Source organism: Pygocentrus nattereri, chromosome 9, assembly GCF_015220715.1.
Source record: "Pygocentrus nattereri isolate fPygNat1 chromosome 9, fPygNat1.pri, whole genome shotgun sequence".
NCBI classification, from domain to species: Eukaryota; Metazoa; Chordata; class Actinopteri; order Characiformes; family Serrasalmidae; genus Pygocentrus; species Pygocentrus nattereri.
Genome location: NC_051219.1, coordinates 2,456,574 through 2,474,070, shown reverse-complemented (window position 1 = coordinate 2,474,070; position 17,497 = coordinate 2,456,574). Strand labels below are relative to the sequence as shown.

Genomic DNA, 17,497 nt, shown 5'->3' with positions numbered 1-17,497 from the left:
TCTGTGGTGTGTGTGTGTGTGATTGAGTAGATTATCTGTGGTGTGTGTGTGATTGAGTAGATTATCTGTGGTGTGTGTGTGTGTGTGTGTGTTTGTGTGTGATTGAGTAGATTATCTGTGCTGTGTGTGTGTGATTGAGTAGATTATCTGTGGTGTGTGTGATTGAGTAGATTATCTGGGGTGTGTGTGATTGAGTAGATTATCTGTGGGGTGTGTGTGATTGAGTAGATTATCTGGGGTGTGTGTGATTGAGTAGATTATCTGTGGTGTGTGTGTGATTGAGTAGATTATCTGTGGTGTGTGTGTGATTGAGTAGATTATCTGTGGTGTGTGTGATTGAGTAGATTATCTGTGGTGTGTGTGTGATTGAGTAGATTATCTGTGTGTGTGTGTGTGATTGAGTAGATTATCTGTGGTGTGTGTGATTGAGTAGATTATCTGGGGTGTGTGTGTGATTGAGTAGATTATCTGTGGGGTGTGTGTGATTGAGTAGATTATCTGTGGTGTGTGTGTGATTGAGTAGATTATCTGTGGTGTGTGTGTGTGTGTGTTTGTGTGTGATTGAGTAGATTATCTGTGGTGTGTGTGTGATTGAGTAGATTATCTGTGGTGTGTGTGTGATTGAGTAGATTATCTGTGTTGTGTGTGTGATTGAGTAGATTATCTGTGGTGTGTGTGTGATTGAGTAGATTATCTGTGGTGTGTGTGTGATTGAGTAGATTATCTGTGGTGTGTGTGTGATTGAGTAGATTATCTGTGGTGTGTGAGTAGATTATCTGTGGTGTGTGTGTGATTGAGTAGATTATCTGTGGTGTGTGTGTGATTGAGTAGATTATCTGTGGTGTGTGTGATTGAGTAGATTATCTGTGTGTGTGTGTGATTGAGTAGATTATCTGGGGTGTGTGTGTGATTGAGTAGATTATCTGTGGTGTGTGTGATTGAGTAGATTATCTGTGTGTGTGTGTGATTGAGTAGATTATCTGTGGTGTGTGTGTGATTGAGTAGATTATCTGTGTGTGTGTGTGATTGAGTAGATTATCTGTGGTGTGTGTGTGATTGAGTAGATTATCTGTGTGTGTGTGTGATTGAGTAGATTGTGTGTGTGTGTGATTGAGTAGATTATCTGTGTGTGTGTGTGTGTGTGTGTGTGTGTGTGTGTGTGTGTGTGTGATTGAGTAGATTATCTGGTGTGTGTGTGTGATTGAGTAGATTATCTGTGGTGTGTGTGTGATTGAGTAGATTATCTGTGTGTGTGTGTGATTGAGTAGATTATCTGTGTGTGTGTGTGTGATTGAGTAGATTATCTGGTGTGTGTGTGTGTGTGTGTGTGTGTGTGTGTGTGTGTGTGTGTTTAGATTGTGTGTGTGTGTTTAGATTGTGTGTGTGTGTGTGTGTGTGTGTGTTTAGATTGTGTGTGTGTGTGTGTGTGTGTGTGTGTGTGTGTGTGTGTATAATTGTTCTGTTTTTCTTCTACAGAGAAGTTTAAGGTTGTGGGTCCAGGTTCTCCTGTTGTCGCTGTAGCTGGTTCCGCTGTTGTTCTGCCGTGTTCTGTTCGACGCTCAGCTGGTCAGTCCAGTCTGAGTGCTGTGGATATGAACATTACGTGGACCAGATCAGACCTGGGAGAAGCTCTAGTGCATCTCTATGCTAATCAGAAAGACGTGAACACCAGGCAGATTCCTCAGTACAGAGGGAGAACAGCTGTGTTTACAGAGGAGCTCCAGAACGGGAACGTCTCACTGAGACTGACTGACGTTAAACTTCATGATGAAGGAGATTATAAATGTCTTGTTGAGTCCAGATTCTGGGAAGATGAAGTCTCTTTTAATCTCAGAGTTGAAGGTAAGTCATTAAAGTTTTTTATATTTAAAATAAAGCTTATTAATTTAATACATCTTTGTGACAGGAAGTGATGTCACACTCTCTCATGTTCTGACTCTTCTTTAATCCCCAGTGATTGGAGAACGTCCAGTGATCTCTGTGGAGAAATATGATAGTAACTCTGAACAGTTCAGTTTACTGTGTGAGTCTAAAGGCTGGCGGCCTGAGCCGGATCTTCAGCTGCTGAACAGTAAAGGAGAAAATCAGACTGCAGGAGATCCAGAGATACAGAGACACACTGTGCTGTTCAACGTGAAACGGCGCTTCACTGTACACAAGAACCACATCGACACGTTCTACTGCAGAGCCACACTGGGAGAACACAAGGAGGAGAAGGAGATCAGACCTATCGTCTTCTATGGTGAGTTACTCCATAGCTGAACTAGCACAAGAACTTTCTGAACTGTCTTATGAAGTCATTTCTAAATTTGATATATAATATTTCATTAATTTAGGCCTAAATATGAATTGATTTATTTTCCTTAACTGAGTTTGATTTTGTAAGTTTTCTTCTCATTCCCACCTGTTAAGGCAGTGTTTATTTATAACGGGTCTGAAGGAAAAAGAGCCGGTATAGTCAGACGTATCTCCAGTACTGAGCAGAAGTCAGAGACCAGCCTGTTTCCTGTGTGTAATCTCCAGTAGGGGGCGACACAGTGCACGTGTTTTAGATACTGGGGCTGTGAGAAGATGCGCAGGGTAAATGGAGGAGAGTCAGATGGTCCAGAATATGTGATGATGAGAAAAGTCCGTGTTAATCTGTTGAACACGTTCCAGACGTTCCTAAAGTCAGGATGTTTAGTGGCTCTCAGAGCCGCAGTTCCCTGGTTTGGTTTCCATAGACGGCTCATCAGCCGAGCTGTTTAACGTGGAGATGTTTCTCCGTCGTGAACAGAAATTAGAGCTGTCCCGATTCTGCTTTTCCTCTCCTGATAACGATGCTTGGTTACTGAGTATGGGCTGATGGCGAGTCCCAGTTCCAGCACTAGAGTAATAGAATAAGTAGTGGACAGAAGCGCTGATTTAACTCTAAACAGTCAGCTGGCACGTGGTCAGAAACCTGACGGGGCTCTTCCCTGATCATGAACATCCAGCCGGCTGTGCCAGAAGCTGGAAATCAGAACGAGACCTAACGCGGGTCTGTGGCTCAGTGTTGGAGCGTCATGGTTCACTGCTGTAGCATGTTCTTCTGTGTGTTCTTTTATTTTAAATGAAAGCACCTCAGAGGAACAGCAGCTCAGTGCTGCAAACGAATATCAATTAAAATAACCAACATTAATCAAAACTTTACAACATTGATCAAGGAAAAGAAGTAACATGCATATAAAAAAATGAATAAAAAGCAATAAAACTAAATAAAATGGAAGAGCTGCTCTGGCAAGACAGACAGACACTGACTGCATAATCATTAAAAAGACTCGAATGCCTGAGAAAATAGGCGGGTTTTAAGATTCGGCATGAAAGCTCTATTGTTTGGGATTCCTTTATGAAAAGCGGGAGACTGATCCAGAGTCTCGGGGCAGCTACAGAAAAGGCCTGGTCACCTTTCAGTCTCATGCCAGAGCGTGGAATGGCTAAAAGCAACTGGTCCAAGCGGCTTGAAGCTCTCCGTTACGGTGCTTTTCTTTTGTGTTTTTTTGTATGTTTGTTCGTCAACATCAGTACCGCAAATCCTTTCTACAGCTGGCAGAATATTCTGAGTATGGGATTACAGCATAACCTGACCGTTGCCAGTGAATTTCTGCATGCACACAGCATTCCGGAGGAGATGGCCAGGACACCGGGCGCTCCGTGGTTTGTTGTCAGCTCCAGAAGGCAGCGGAGTCGGAGGAGACACAGGAAGCAATAGCGCGGCTGCAGGTCTGGCCTACCGGCTAGGCTAAAGAAACAACCACACAAGCCAGCACTACCCTGCGTCTTCCTCACCAACGCCAGGGCCATCACCAACAAACTGGACGGACTGAACCTGCTGATTTCCGCCAACAAGTTAATCGCTGACTGCTGTATTTTGGTCATTACGGAGACGTGGCTGCACTCGCTCATCCTGGATGTAGCCATTGAGCTAACAGGCGTTTAGCTGGGACAGAAACAAAGACTCCGGTAAATGCGGGGGGAGGCATAGCGCTAGGCTACCTGCTCAGTGCCATTAGCTCACAACAGAACAGCTATCCTGAAGCAGCTCACATCTGGGCCAATCAGATCACTGCTCCATATTTCAAACTCCTGCATACACCCCCCTCAAAAAATCTCAACCCATCACAAAGACCATCAAGACATGGCCTGAAGAAGCTTCCTCACAGCTGCAGGACTGCTTCGAAAGGACCAACTGGGAGGTCTTTGAGAATCAGGACCTGGAGGAGTGCACATCAGCTGTGCTCGGCTACATCAAAAACTGCGTGGATAATGTCACAGTGGAGAAAAACATCAGGAGAAAAACAAAGGAGGTCCAAATTCTCCTCAATGAGCAGAATGCGGCCTTTAGGTCTGGTGACAGAGCCCTCTACAGTGCGGCTAGAACCAACCTAAAGAGTGGCATCAAAGAGGCTAAGACCCACGGCAGGTGTGGAAGGGCATCCAGCACCTCACCAACCACAAGACCAGAAGCTGCACAACAGTTAAAGGTGACGCGTCACTGGCAGAGGAGCTTAACTGTTTTTTTGCTCGCTATGTGGCCAAAGCAGCGGAGACATTCACAAGATCTCCACCAGTCTCCCACAACCACATCCTCACGGTGCAGGAACACGAGGTGAGACGTGTGCCCAGGGCAGTGAACCCCAGGAAAGCTGCTGGTCCTGACAGAGTGACAGGAAAGGTGCTGAAGGCCCCCAAGTCTTCAACCTGTCCCTGTCCAAATCCACCGTCCCACCCTGTCTGAAGTCTGCCACCATCATCCCACTACCAAAAGACTACCATCAGCAACCTCAACGATTATCGTCCGGTCGCGCTCACTCCATTCATAATGAAGTGTTTTGTGAGACTGGTTCTGCATCACATCAGAGCCATCCTCCCACCCACCTTTGATCCACACCAGTGTGCCTTCAAAGCAATCAGATCCACAGAAGACGCCTTCACCACTGCTCTCCACACAGCACTCACTCACCTGGAGCACCAGGGGAGCTATGTGAGGATGCCCTTCGTAGACTTCAGCTCAGCTGTTAACACAGTCATCCCCACAGACTGGTGACCAAACTCACAGACTTGGGACTTTCGCAACCCACCTGCCTCTGGATCAGAGACTTTCTGACCGACCGCACCCAGTCTGTAAGATTGCAACAGTGGTTGGTCTTATCTCTGAAGGAGATGAGACCGCCTACAGGGATGAAGTTCAGGGACTGGCTGAGTGGTGTTCAGGAAATAACCTCACCCTGAACTCCTCAAAAACAAAAGAACTCCTCAGTTTACTGAAGGAGGGCCGATGTGGCCAGAACGGTCCCCTCTGCCCCCTTAACTCACACACACTCACTCTGTCAGCCTCCTGAGCCGAGGCTGTGTGTGTGTGTGTGTGTTCCTTAGTGAGGTCATATCAGGGTCAGTGTGTGTCCGTAAGTCAGAGGTGACTGAACGGACACGCGCAGGTGGCACGTTTAATTAATGATGTCAAGAAGGAAAAGACCATCACAAGCACAGCGTACCGGAGTCACCCTGCACTCTCGAAAGATACGGTTCTCCAAGGGTTCTTTAGTAAAGAAAATGACTCTATATAGAACCATGAACACTCAGAGAACCCTTTGAATGGTTAAAGCGTTGTTTGCATGGTTAAAGGGTTCTTCAGATTGATGGAGAATGTGCAGTAGATGGTTCTATAGAAAACCATTCTGAAAAGGTTTCATATAGTACCCAAAAGGGTTCTTCTGCTTTCAAGCTTGTAATCAAAGAAGAACCCATTTGGGTGCAATATAGAACCCTTTTCAAAAAGGTTCTATATAGAACCCCGATTCCAGTGAAGTTGGGACGTTGTGTAAAACATAAATAAAACAGAATACGATGATTTACAATCCTTTTCAGCCGATATTCAACTGAATACACTACAAAGACGAGATATTTAATGTTCAAACAGATAAACTTTATTATTTTAAATTATTTTTTGCAAATAAACTCCATTGGAGTTCGGGTTGTAGTTAAAGAGCTTTGCTTTACTAAGGATTTCATACTTTTCCTAACAGGTGATAACTCGATCAGTTCATTCCTACTTTTTTCATGGCAAATTCCAGTTTCTTTACCTAAATTCACAGATGGTCAATTTCCATCAGCCTTTTATGTTTGGAGTTTGCACTTTCATCTGTTTATTTACCACATAAACACACGGCACGTTTCCAGTTCATCTGAACACGTCCATCTATCTAAAAAACTGACTGCCAGTGGTGGCGCCACACATCCAGCAATGATGGGGCACAAACATAAAAACAGCAGCTGGCTGAGTGATGAAATGCAGTGAGGCCACTGACCAAAATGTCCTTTCATGTCAAAAGACCCTCATACCGTCTTTATAGACCGGTTCAGAGGTGGGTAGTAACCCCTTATATTTACTCAAGAACATGTACTTCAGTAAAATACTGATGGAAAAATATATAAAAGATTAAAAATAAAAAAAAAGAAGTCAAACTTTAAAACTGAACCATTTCCCTCCTCTGGGGAAATGATGGCCTGAATACTAAGACCCACCTAATGGCAAATAGCAATGTGACGTAAGTGTAGCAATAATCTAAAATAACCCAGACTAGGAGTCTGATGAGCTTCATAATGTGGGTGAAATAATCAAACAGTAGTGGGCTCAGCATAAATGGTTCACTCTGCTTATAAAGTCACAATATATGACCTCATTACAGGTTTCCCAAATAGCCGTATAGCCCAGTAAGGACCCTTCTGGTCCCCGGACCCTTCCGGTCCTGGCTCAGCCCCTCGGCAACCAACAGCATCCAACCTCATCTCCTCGCAGTTGGGCAGCATGTCTTCTGCCGGAAAAGCGAGTCGGACTCAAACACATACGAATTAAACTGTTGCAGTAGAGTGATTGTGGGTCCCTAGAGCAGAACAATGAAGTCCAAATAGAAGGTCAGGCAAGGCTGAAGTTTAAAAATAGAAAATGTGAAAGCTGAATGTTTCATGTAAATGGTGTGTGAACGTGAAGGCTAAATATGATGATAATGAGTAAAAAGTGTAGATCTTCATAGAGGTCGTCACCCTCATGATCAGTAGTAAACATCTGATGCACGTGTCTGGTGTCCTTCGTTAGGGTCGTCTCTTGGCATTTTAAGCAGTGAAGGCGCATGTGCCTGTCCAGCATGTGACTGTCCAGCATGTGCCTGTCCAGCATGTGCCTGTCCAGCATGTGCCTGTCCAAGTCCCAGGGAAAGTCCGTCTTAAGGTGGTGGGTAAACATTACCACCAAATATCAGCTCTAGCAACTAACATAGTCGAAAAGTCAAGTGATGAGACGTTAGTCACGTCATACGTCTCTACACAATGTGGGAGATTAGCCACAAATCGTCCCTCTGAAATATGACGAGTAAAACGTGTAAAGTTTCCTTTCTCAGGCTTAGAAACTGGTGGTGTCTCTCTGATCTTCCTAACCAGTGGGAATTTCCAGTGCCTTTGAGCTCAAACTGAATCATTTGAAACTGATCTGTGAGAAAGTGAGAAGTACGGTTCTGATCTTTTAGCAAAGCTGGAAATGGTTCTGTTGCCAAAACGGGTTTAGCTGTAGAACATGCATAAGTCATGCGCACCTAATGGGTGAGCTGTGTAGTGTATCCAATCAAGCCATCTATTTGTATCTGTAAACCCAGTTTCTACAGATATTCATGTGCGGACATGGGTCATAAACTGGACGAGGACGGGAATCACAGTGGCTGCATGTCCTTCTGTACTGGTCAGTCAGTATTTCATAGCTGAAGTCCACACTGATCAAAAGTAAGAATAAGATAAAGAATTTCTGCACGTCTTGGAGTCCCAAGTCTATATGTAGAGAGATTGTGGCAGGTGGGGGGTGAGCTTTTACCCTTCTTGAAGCTTTTTGGTGCTCAGAGTGCAGGAACGCCCAATCAGCACCTGCCTCACCTCAGCTGGGCTCTACACACCCTCCGCTGCCTCAGTCTGAGTCTGTATCTGATTCTAGCTGTGTGACTCAGTGTAAACCTACACTTGAAACTGAATCATCACTGTCTGATATGTCCGATCTACGTGTTTGTGCTCTAGTTTGTGGTCTGGGTGGTCTGGCTAGACCACTGGTACCTTCTTCAGGAGAGTCTTCTGCTCTTCCTGGCTCCTCTTGTGGAACAGGCTGTGGTGGTGTAAGTGCTGGTGGTGCAGCAGAACAATAGTTTAGATGAATCCACACCTTCCGACCTTCGACCTTGACCACTGTGGGGGTGGCTGAAATCACTTTAACCGGACCCTCGTCTGGGCCCATTCCAACCCCTCTTAAAAGTTTTTACATTAACAAAATCACCAGGGAGCGCTTCTCTACGCCCATCCTCTCTAAGTTCTGACTGTCGATCCTCTGTAGCGCCTTCTACATCGTGGAGAATCTCCCGATGGATTTTAGTCCAGCGTAACGAAGTCACGCAGCTCTTTCTGCAGTTGTTAGTCTGGGGCCTCTAGTAGGCGCCCTCAGATGAGTCACTGGCATTGGCCGTCCGGTCAGCATCTCATGCGGAGTGACGTGTGTGTTGTGATTGTTGACATGCGCGTACTCATCAAGGCTAAAGGTAAAGCGTTCAGCCAGTTAATCTTCTGTCCACTCGCCTCACGTAATTGAGCTATTTTAGCTTTTAGAACAGCGATTTGACGTTCAACCAAGCCTTGTGACTGTGGGTGATGCACACATCCTGTTCTTCTAGCATTGGTCAACACAAAAGAGTTAGACGTTAACAAGGTGTGTAAGACGTGAATCGTGAAGATCAACCTTATGACCCGTAGTGGTGGAAGCTGCTTCTTCATATGCAGATGCTGCTCAGCCCCAATGACATGAGCCAGTCTGACCACTGCCAGACTCTGCAACAGCTTTATTCCTCAAGCGATCAGGTTCTTCAACTCACAAGGACCCCCCCCCCCCCCCACACACACACACACACACACACACACACACACACACTCCACACACACACAACTCTTTTGTTGCTCTACCTGCACTATCTGGATCATTGGTGCTACACTGTGTTTTCACTGTTTACTCTGGTTTTTCTACCTCAGTATCTGCTGTGTTTCTGTCTGTCGTCTGACCGCGTGACTCTCAGATCACAGCAGGTTAATATCTCCGCACCTTATTCCACGACCTCATGTCCAGAGTGAGTGCTGTGTCGGTGCTGCGCTGTCCTGTCTGTTTACTGTGTCTAATGTCTGGTTAATTTATCGTATTTATTGTTTCTAGTTTAATTTCTTGTTTGCACACGATGTCTCTACGTTTTGTTCCTTGTTGCTCCGTGATGTTCCTGGAGGAACGGAATCTCACTCCACTGTGTACCTGTACAGAGATGGACTGACAGTAAAAGCCTCTTGACTTGACTTGAGATGCGTCACACACACTAAAACCAGAGCAGGACAGAAATGTTCCAAAGATGATCTAGAACCATATTCATCTAAACACCATGTACACTCCTACTAGTCATGAGTGATTTATAACAGAGCTGGAAGACGATATGGAGCACGAATGATTTACTGCTTGGTGGGACTTTAAAATACATGAGCATGAACAGCTTGACTCAGTCGTGGGGGTGTTAAACCACTAGATAAGCAAATGGATCTGAGAGATTATAGTTAAGAGGAGAGCTGAGAAGCTGAGTGTCCAGCAGCAGGAGCTTCTGAGCTGGGTGCTCCACAACTGACCGCATGCTGAGATGGTTGCACAAAACTAATGAGTGGACAAATGAAATGCTGGTAGATTTGATGTTTTACTTTGGAGGCTTCTGTGTAAATTTCTGTTTAATAGGTTTCCTGTGTTTTTCCTGACGCTGATTACCTTCTATTTAAAGCTGCACTACGTCAGATGTTCTTATTAAACTGAAATAAGTGTCTTTACTGAGTGAGGAGAATAAAACAGGCTAAAACATGGTGAGCGTGAGCTGCTGTGAGTCTCCTGTAAAGCCTGAAATCATCATTTAAAAGGGGTCGGGTTGGAGTTTTTCACACCACGTCGTACGTCTTTACGTGTTCACGCCACACACAGACTCACAAAGAAGGTCCAGCTTGATAATCAGGTCTCAAATGATCTCAACATCAACATCCTACTGACAGTAGTAGAAAATTCACTCACATCAACTATAAAGATGGAATGCAGCGATTAGCTGATGAACACTACACGGCCTAGAAGACCACAGATGACCACTGAAGTGAATAATGATTAAATGTTTCTGTGGTGAATAAAAACCCTTCAAAACATCTAATCTGGGACTTTCTAGATGAAGCTGGTGTGTTAATGTCAAAGTCTTCCTGCCTTCATGAATGTAAATACAGAGGCTTTTCCTCAGGGATTTACCTCTGTGTGCAGCTGGACCACCTCAGCTTGTGAAGTGACCCTCAGCTGTTTGAGAGCTCAGCGCCAGGACGTCTAATGGATGTAAAGAGTACAGCTTTGTGTTGTGTGTCATTAGCATCAGAAAAGGACCCAAACCCATCACTTTAGGACTTTAGGCTGGATTCTTCTGCAGTGCCATCAGTTTGTTCAGGAGGAAGGGGCCTGTGCTTCATGGCTACTTTATCCTGTCCGCCTTTTAGCTTCACATGTTTCATCAGTACAGCAGCGTCCAGTACAGGGAGGTCAGACGTGTCGTCCTCATGATCACTGGAAGACGTGGACTGCCCTGTCTGGGTTTAAATTCATCTAAAGATGGAAATAACTGGTGTTTTGCTCTGTTCTCACAGCCTTTTACTAGAACCTGAACTTTTCCTTCAAGGAGAACAAGCGAGCGCTGAGTGCTTTCACAGGCTATCTGTGCACTGATAGCAGCACGTTTGGGATGAGAACGTTCATCTTTTAATTGGTCAATCCTGGAACGCTGTTCTCCCATAAGCTAAGCCTGCCACTCTCTGAATATCTGAACACACCCCTCAAAATCTTTCACACATTTAGCTGGAACTGTGAAACTCTGCTCCTGACTCAGCTCTGAGCTTCTGGCAGATCAAACTTCTTACACAGCTCAGCTTTTCGTTTTAGACAAAGCATCTAAAACGAAGCGTCTTTGTTAAATCCACCTCAGATGCACTTCTGTCTGCATACTGTGGAGATGTGGATTCTGTAGGAGTGGAACCAGCCACACCTCTGGAAAACCAAACTCGGCTTAGTTTCTGCGTTTGAAGTGCTGAAACTCTAAACTTACACAGTTACAAACAAAACAAACACGAAACAGTAGAGTAGATCTGAACTCCTCCCCGAGACAGGACGCCACCTTGTGCTCTAATCAGGAACTGAGGAACTAGGACGCACCTAATTCAAAGAAAACGCTGTTGCTTGTGAAGACCAGAAAATATTTCTATGTATTTCTGCGCCTTTCCTGGATAAAGGAGGAGAAAATCTACAAGAACAGAATCTCTAAAACTGTCCCTCGGTAAGAAACACCTTTCTACCGGATGCACGGCCGACAAACAGGAATAAGTCCTGCAGTCTCTCCGTCCACATCAAACGGAGGAAACTAGCTTTATTAAAACTGTCCCACAGGAGAAACGCAGTGATTCAGCAGTGAAACGAGTTTAGACCAGCATTTAGTTCATGTTCTCAGTGCGTTTTTATAAAGTCTTAATGTAGAACTTTATTCTCTAACTCACAGGAGAATAATGTGACTGTAGATGCAGAAACTAAAGCAGTCTTTTTATTGTGTTTCAGATCTCCTGCCCATGTCAACTGGTGCCAAAGTGGGTATAGGGTTTGCAGTTGCAGTGGTTTTAGTCCTCATCCTGGCTGGCATCGTTTATTTCAAATATAAAGGTAGGTACTAACTCTGTTCACATCTTAGCAGAACACAATATCAACACACTCACATTGCAGGACACGGATTACAGAGGGTCTGTGTGTGACTGGATCAACAGACGTGATGGACACTGGGACAGTTTGACTGACCAGCAACATCACCAGGCTTCAGTTCAGTGCTTGTGACAGTGGTCATAAGTGGTCATTACCTGTCAGGACTGGCGCCGTTATTAAAATAAGGGAATGTGTAACCAAGAAATAGAAAAGAAATGATTTTTTTGCTCACTGAGTTTTTTTAAGGGATGCACTAAGATTTTGGTGACAAAAAAGGTAGAAAGCAGAAAAAAATAAAAGTTCAGTGAAAAATAATAAAAATCAGTGACGAACAAAATACAAAATATTTCACATATATTGAACAAATATTATACCCAACAAATCCTTATGGTTCCTATGAAAGTGTTGTTGTATTTTAAGAGTAGAGCATTTTTTCATCCTTTGGATTATTAGGTTACTGTTTATATTATTAACAGGTGGTCAGTGTCTGTACTGGACTACATCTTAAAGCCTCCCTCTCAGCCTGTTAGTCTCACTAGTTCATAACGTCTGTTTCCTGAAGCAGGTTTACGGAGTTACACTCTGTAACACTCTGTACACGCTGTAATCAGCAGAGGATCTGATACTGTATAATCCACTGAGATCAGCGTAGAGTGAAGGAGATCCACACGCTGTAATCAGCAGAGGATCTGATACTGTATAATCCACTGAGATCAGCGTAGAGTGAAGGAGAACCACACGCTGTAATCAGCAGAGGATCTGATACTGTATAATCCACTGAGATCAGCGTAGAGTGAAGGAGATCCACACGCTGTAATCAGCAGAGGATCTGATACTGTATAATCCACTGAGATCAGCGTAGAGTGAAGGAGAACCACACGCTGTAATCAGCAGAGGATCTGATACTGTATAATCCACTGAGATCAGCGTAGAGTGAAGGAGAACCACACGCTGTAATCAGCAGAGGATCTGATACTGTATAATCCACTGAGATCAGCGTAGAGTGAAGGAGATCCACACGCTGTAATCAGCAGAGGATCTGATACTGTATAATCCACTGAGATCAGCGTAGAGTGAAGGAGATCCACACACTGTAATCAGCAGAGGATCTGATACTGTATAATCCACTGAGATCAGCGTAGAGTGAAGGAGATCCACACGCTGTAATCAGCAGAGGATCTGATACTGTATAATCCACTGAGATCAGCATAGAGTGAAGGAGATCCACACACTGTAATCAGCAGAGGATCTGATACTGTATAATCCACTGAGATCAGCGTAGAGTGAAGGAGAACCACACGCTGTAATCAGCAGAGGATCTGATACTGTATAATCCACTGACATCAGCGTAGAGTGAAGGAGATCCACACGCTGTAATCAGCAGAGGATCTGATACTGTATAATCCACTGAGATCAGCGTAGAGTGAAGGAGAACCACACGCTGTAATCAGCAGAGGATCTGATACTGTATAATCCACTGAGATCAGCGTAGAGTGAAGGAGAACCACACGCTGTAATCAGCAGAGGATCTGATACTGTATAATCCACTGAGATCAGCGTAGAGTGAAGGAGATCCACACGCTGTAATCAGCAGAGGATCTGATACTGTATAATCCACTGAGATCAGCGTAGAGTGAAGGAGATCCACACACTGTAATCAGCAGAGGATCTGATACTGTATAATCCACTGAGATCAGCGTAGAGTGAAGGAGATCCACACGCTGTAATCAGCAGAGGATCTGATACTGTATAATCCACTGAGATCAGCATAGAGTGAAGGAGATCCACACACTGTAATCAGCAGAGGATCTGATACTGTATAATCCACTGAGATCAGCGTAGAGTGAAGGAGATCCACACGCTGTAATCAGCAGAGGATCTGATACTGTATAATCCACTGAGATCAGCGTAGAGTGAAGGAGATCCACACGCTGTAATCAGCAGAGGATCTGATACTGTATAATCCACTGAGATCAGCGTAGAGTGAAGGAGATCCACACGCTGTAATCAGCAGAGGATCTGATACTGTATAATCCACTGAGATCAGCGTAGAGTGAAGGAGATCCACACGCTGTAATCAGCAGAGGATCTGATACTGTATAATCCACTGAGATCAGCGTAGAGTGAAGGAGATCCACACGCTGTAATCAGCAGAGGATCTGATACTGTATAATCCACTGAGATCAGCGTAGAGTGAAGGAGATCCACACGCTGTAATCAGCAGAGGATCTGATACTGTATAATCCACTGAGATCAGCGTAGAGTGAAGGAGATCCACACGCTGTAATCAGCAGAGGATCTGATACTGTATAATCCACTGAGATCAGCGTAGAGTGAAGGAGATCCACACGCTGTAATCAGCAGAGGATCTGATACTGTATAATCCACTGAGATCAGCGTAGAGTGAAGGAGATCCACACGCTGTAATCAGCAGAGGATCTGATACTGTATAATCCACTGAGATCAGCGTAGAGTGAAGGAGATCCACACGCTGTAATCAGCAGAGGATCTGATACTGTATAATCCACTGAGATCAGCGTAGAGTGAAGGAGATCCACACGCTGTAATCAGCAGAGGATCTGATACTGTATAATCCACTGAGATCAGCGTAGAGTGAAGGAGATCCACACGCTGTAATCAGCAGAGGATCTGATACTGTATACTCCACTGAGATCAGCGTAGAGTGAAGGAGATCCACACGCTGTAATCAGCAGAGGATCTGATACTGTATACTCCACTGAGATCAGCGTAGAGTGAAGGAGATCCACACGCTGTAATCAGCAGAGGATCTGATACTGTATAATCCACTGAGATCAGCGTAGAGTGAAGGAGAACCACACACTGTAATCAGCAGAGGATCTGATACTGTATAATCCACTGAGATCAGCGTAGAGTGAAGGAGATCCACACACTGTAATGAGCAGAGGATCTGATACTGTATAATCCACTGAGATCAGCGTAGAGTGAAGGAGATCCACACGCTGTAATCAGCAGAGGATCTGACACTGTATAATCCACTGAGATCAGCGTAGAGTGAAGGAGATCCACACGCTGTAATCAGCAGAAGATCTGATTCTGTATAATCCACTGAGATCAGCGTAGAGTGAAGGAGAACCACACACTGTAATCAGCAGAGGATCTGATACTGTATAATCCACTGAGATCAGCGTAGAGTGAAGGAGATCCACACTGTAATCAGCAGAGGATCTGATACTGTATAATCCACTGAGATCAGCGTAGAGTGAAGGAGATCCACACTGTAATCAGCAGAGGATCTGATACTGTATAATCCACTGAGATCAGCGTAGAGTGAAGGAGATCCACACGCTGTAATCAGCAGAGGATCTGATACTGTATAATCCACTGAGATCAGCATAGAGTGAAGGAGATCCACACGCTGTAATCAGCAGAGGATCTGATACTGTATAATCCACTGAGATCAGCGTAGAGTGAAGGAGATCCACACGCTGTAATCAGCAGAGGATCTGATACTGTATAATCCACTGAGATCAGCGTAGAGTGAAGGAGATCCACACGCTGTAATCAGCAGAGGATCTGATACTGTATAATCCACTGAGATCAGCGTAGAGTGAAGGAGATCCACACACTGTAATCAGCAGAGGATCTGATACTGTATAATCCACTGAGATCAGCGTAGAGTGAAGGAGAACCACACACTGTAATCAGCAGAGGATCTGATACTGTATAATCCACTGAGATCAGCGTAGAGTGAAGGAGATCCACACACTGTAATCAGCAGAGGATCTGATACTGTATAATCCACTGAGATCAGCGTAGAGTGAAGGAGATCCACACGCTGTAATCAGCAGAGGATCTGATACTGTATAATCCACTGAGATCAGCGTAGAGTGAAGGAGATCCACACGCTGTAATCAGCAGAGGATCTGATACTGTATAATCCACTGAGATCAGCGTAGAGTGAAGGAGAACCACACGCTGTAATCAGCAGAGGATCTGATACTGTATAATCCACTGAGATCAGCGTAGAGTGAAGGAGATCTACACGCTGTAATCAGCAGAGGATCTGATACTGTATAATCCACTGAGATCAGCGTAGAGTGAAAGGAGATCCACACCTGTAATCAGCAGAGGATCTGATACTGTATAATCCACTGAGATCAGCGTAGAGTGAAGGAGATCCACACGCTGTAATCAGCAGAGGATCTGATACTGTATAATCCACTGAGATCAGCGTAGAGTGAAGGAGATCCACACGCTGTAATCAGCAGAGGATCTGATACTGTATAATCCACTGAGATCAGCGTAGAGTGAAGGGAGACCACACGCTGTAATCAGCAGAGGATCTGATACTGTATAATCCACTGAGATCAGCGTAGAGTGAAGGAGATCCACACGCTGTAATCAGCAGAGGATCTGATACTGTATAATCACTGAGATCAGCGTAGAGTGAAGGAGAACCACAACGCTGTAATCAGCAGAGGATCTGATTACTGTATAATCCACTGAGATCAGCGTTAGAGTGAAGGAGATCCACACGCTGTAATCAGCAGAGGATCTGATACTGTATAATCCACTGAGATCAGCGTAGAGTGAAGGAGATCCACACGCTGTAATCAGCAGAGGATCTGATACTGTATAATCCACTGAGATCAGCGTAGAGTGAAGGAGATCCACACGCTGTAATCAGCAGAGGATCTGATACTGTATAATCCACTGAGATCAGCGTAGAGTGAAGGAGATCCACACGCTGTAATCAGCAGAGGATCTGATACTGTATACTCCACTGAGATCAGCGTAGAGTGAAGGAGAACCACACGCTGTAATCAGCAGAGGATCTGATACTGTATAATCCACTGAGATCAGCGTAGAGTGAAGGAGATCCACACGCTGTAATCAGCAGAGGATCTGATACTGTATAATCCACTGAGATCAGCGTAGAGTGAAGGAGAACCACACACTGTAATCAGCAGAGGATCTGATACTGTATAATCCACTGAGATCAGCGTAGAGTGAAGGAGATCTACACGCTGTAATCAGCAGAGGATCTGATACTGTATAATCCACTGAGATCAGCGTAGAGTGAAGGAGATCCACACGCTGTAATCAGCAGAGGATCTGATACTGTATAATCAACTGAGATCAGCGTAGAGTGAAGGAGATCCACACACTGTAATCAGCAGAGGATCTGATACTGTATAATCCACTGAGATCAGCGTAGAGTGACGGAGATCCACACACTGTAATTAGCAGAGGATCTGATACTGTATAATTGGTGGCGTCCTCTGTGTTTGGTGACGCAGAGCCCGCTGCGCATGCAGAGATCGGTTCAGGCGCAGAGATCGGTTAAGACAGAGAGATCGGTATAGATGCAGAGACCAGTTCAGACACAGAACGCAGTGCAGACATAGAGATCAGTTCAGACACAGACTTCGGCACAGACGCAGAGATCGGTGCAGACGCAGAGATCGGTGCAGACGCAGAGATCGGTGCAGACACAGAGCGCGTTACAGACACAGACCTCAGTTCAGACAGAGAGCTGTACAGACGCCAAGATCCATTCAGGCGCAGAGATCGGTTCAGACACAGCGATCGGTTCAGACACAGATCAGTTCAGACACAGAGCGCGGTGCAGACACAGAGATCAGTTCAGACACAGAGCATGGTACAGACACAGACCTC

At 44.9% G+C, this 17,497-nt stretch overlaps 1 protein-coding gene across 1 annotated transcript in view; it reads left to right on the top strand.

Moving 5' to 3' along the window:
* The window catches only part of LOC108416094 (butyrophilin subfamily 3 member A2-like), a 534,853-nt gene that overhangs the window by 399,722 nt on the left and 117,634 nt on the right, over window positions 1-17,497 (top strand). Inside the window, exons 3-5 of the mRNA XM_037540922.1 lie at window positions 1,477-1,842; window positions 1,955-2,242; window positions 11,699-11,800. Of these exons, the coding sequence (XP_037396819.1) occupies window positions 1,477-1,842; window positions 1,955-2,242; window positions 11,699-11,800 (756 nt within the window). The remainder of the gene's footprint in view (window positions 1-1,476; window positions 1,843-1,954; window positions 2,243-11,698; window positions 11,801-17,497) is intronic.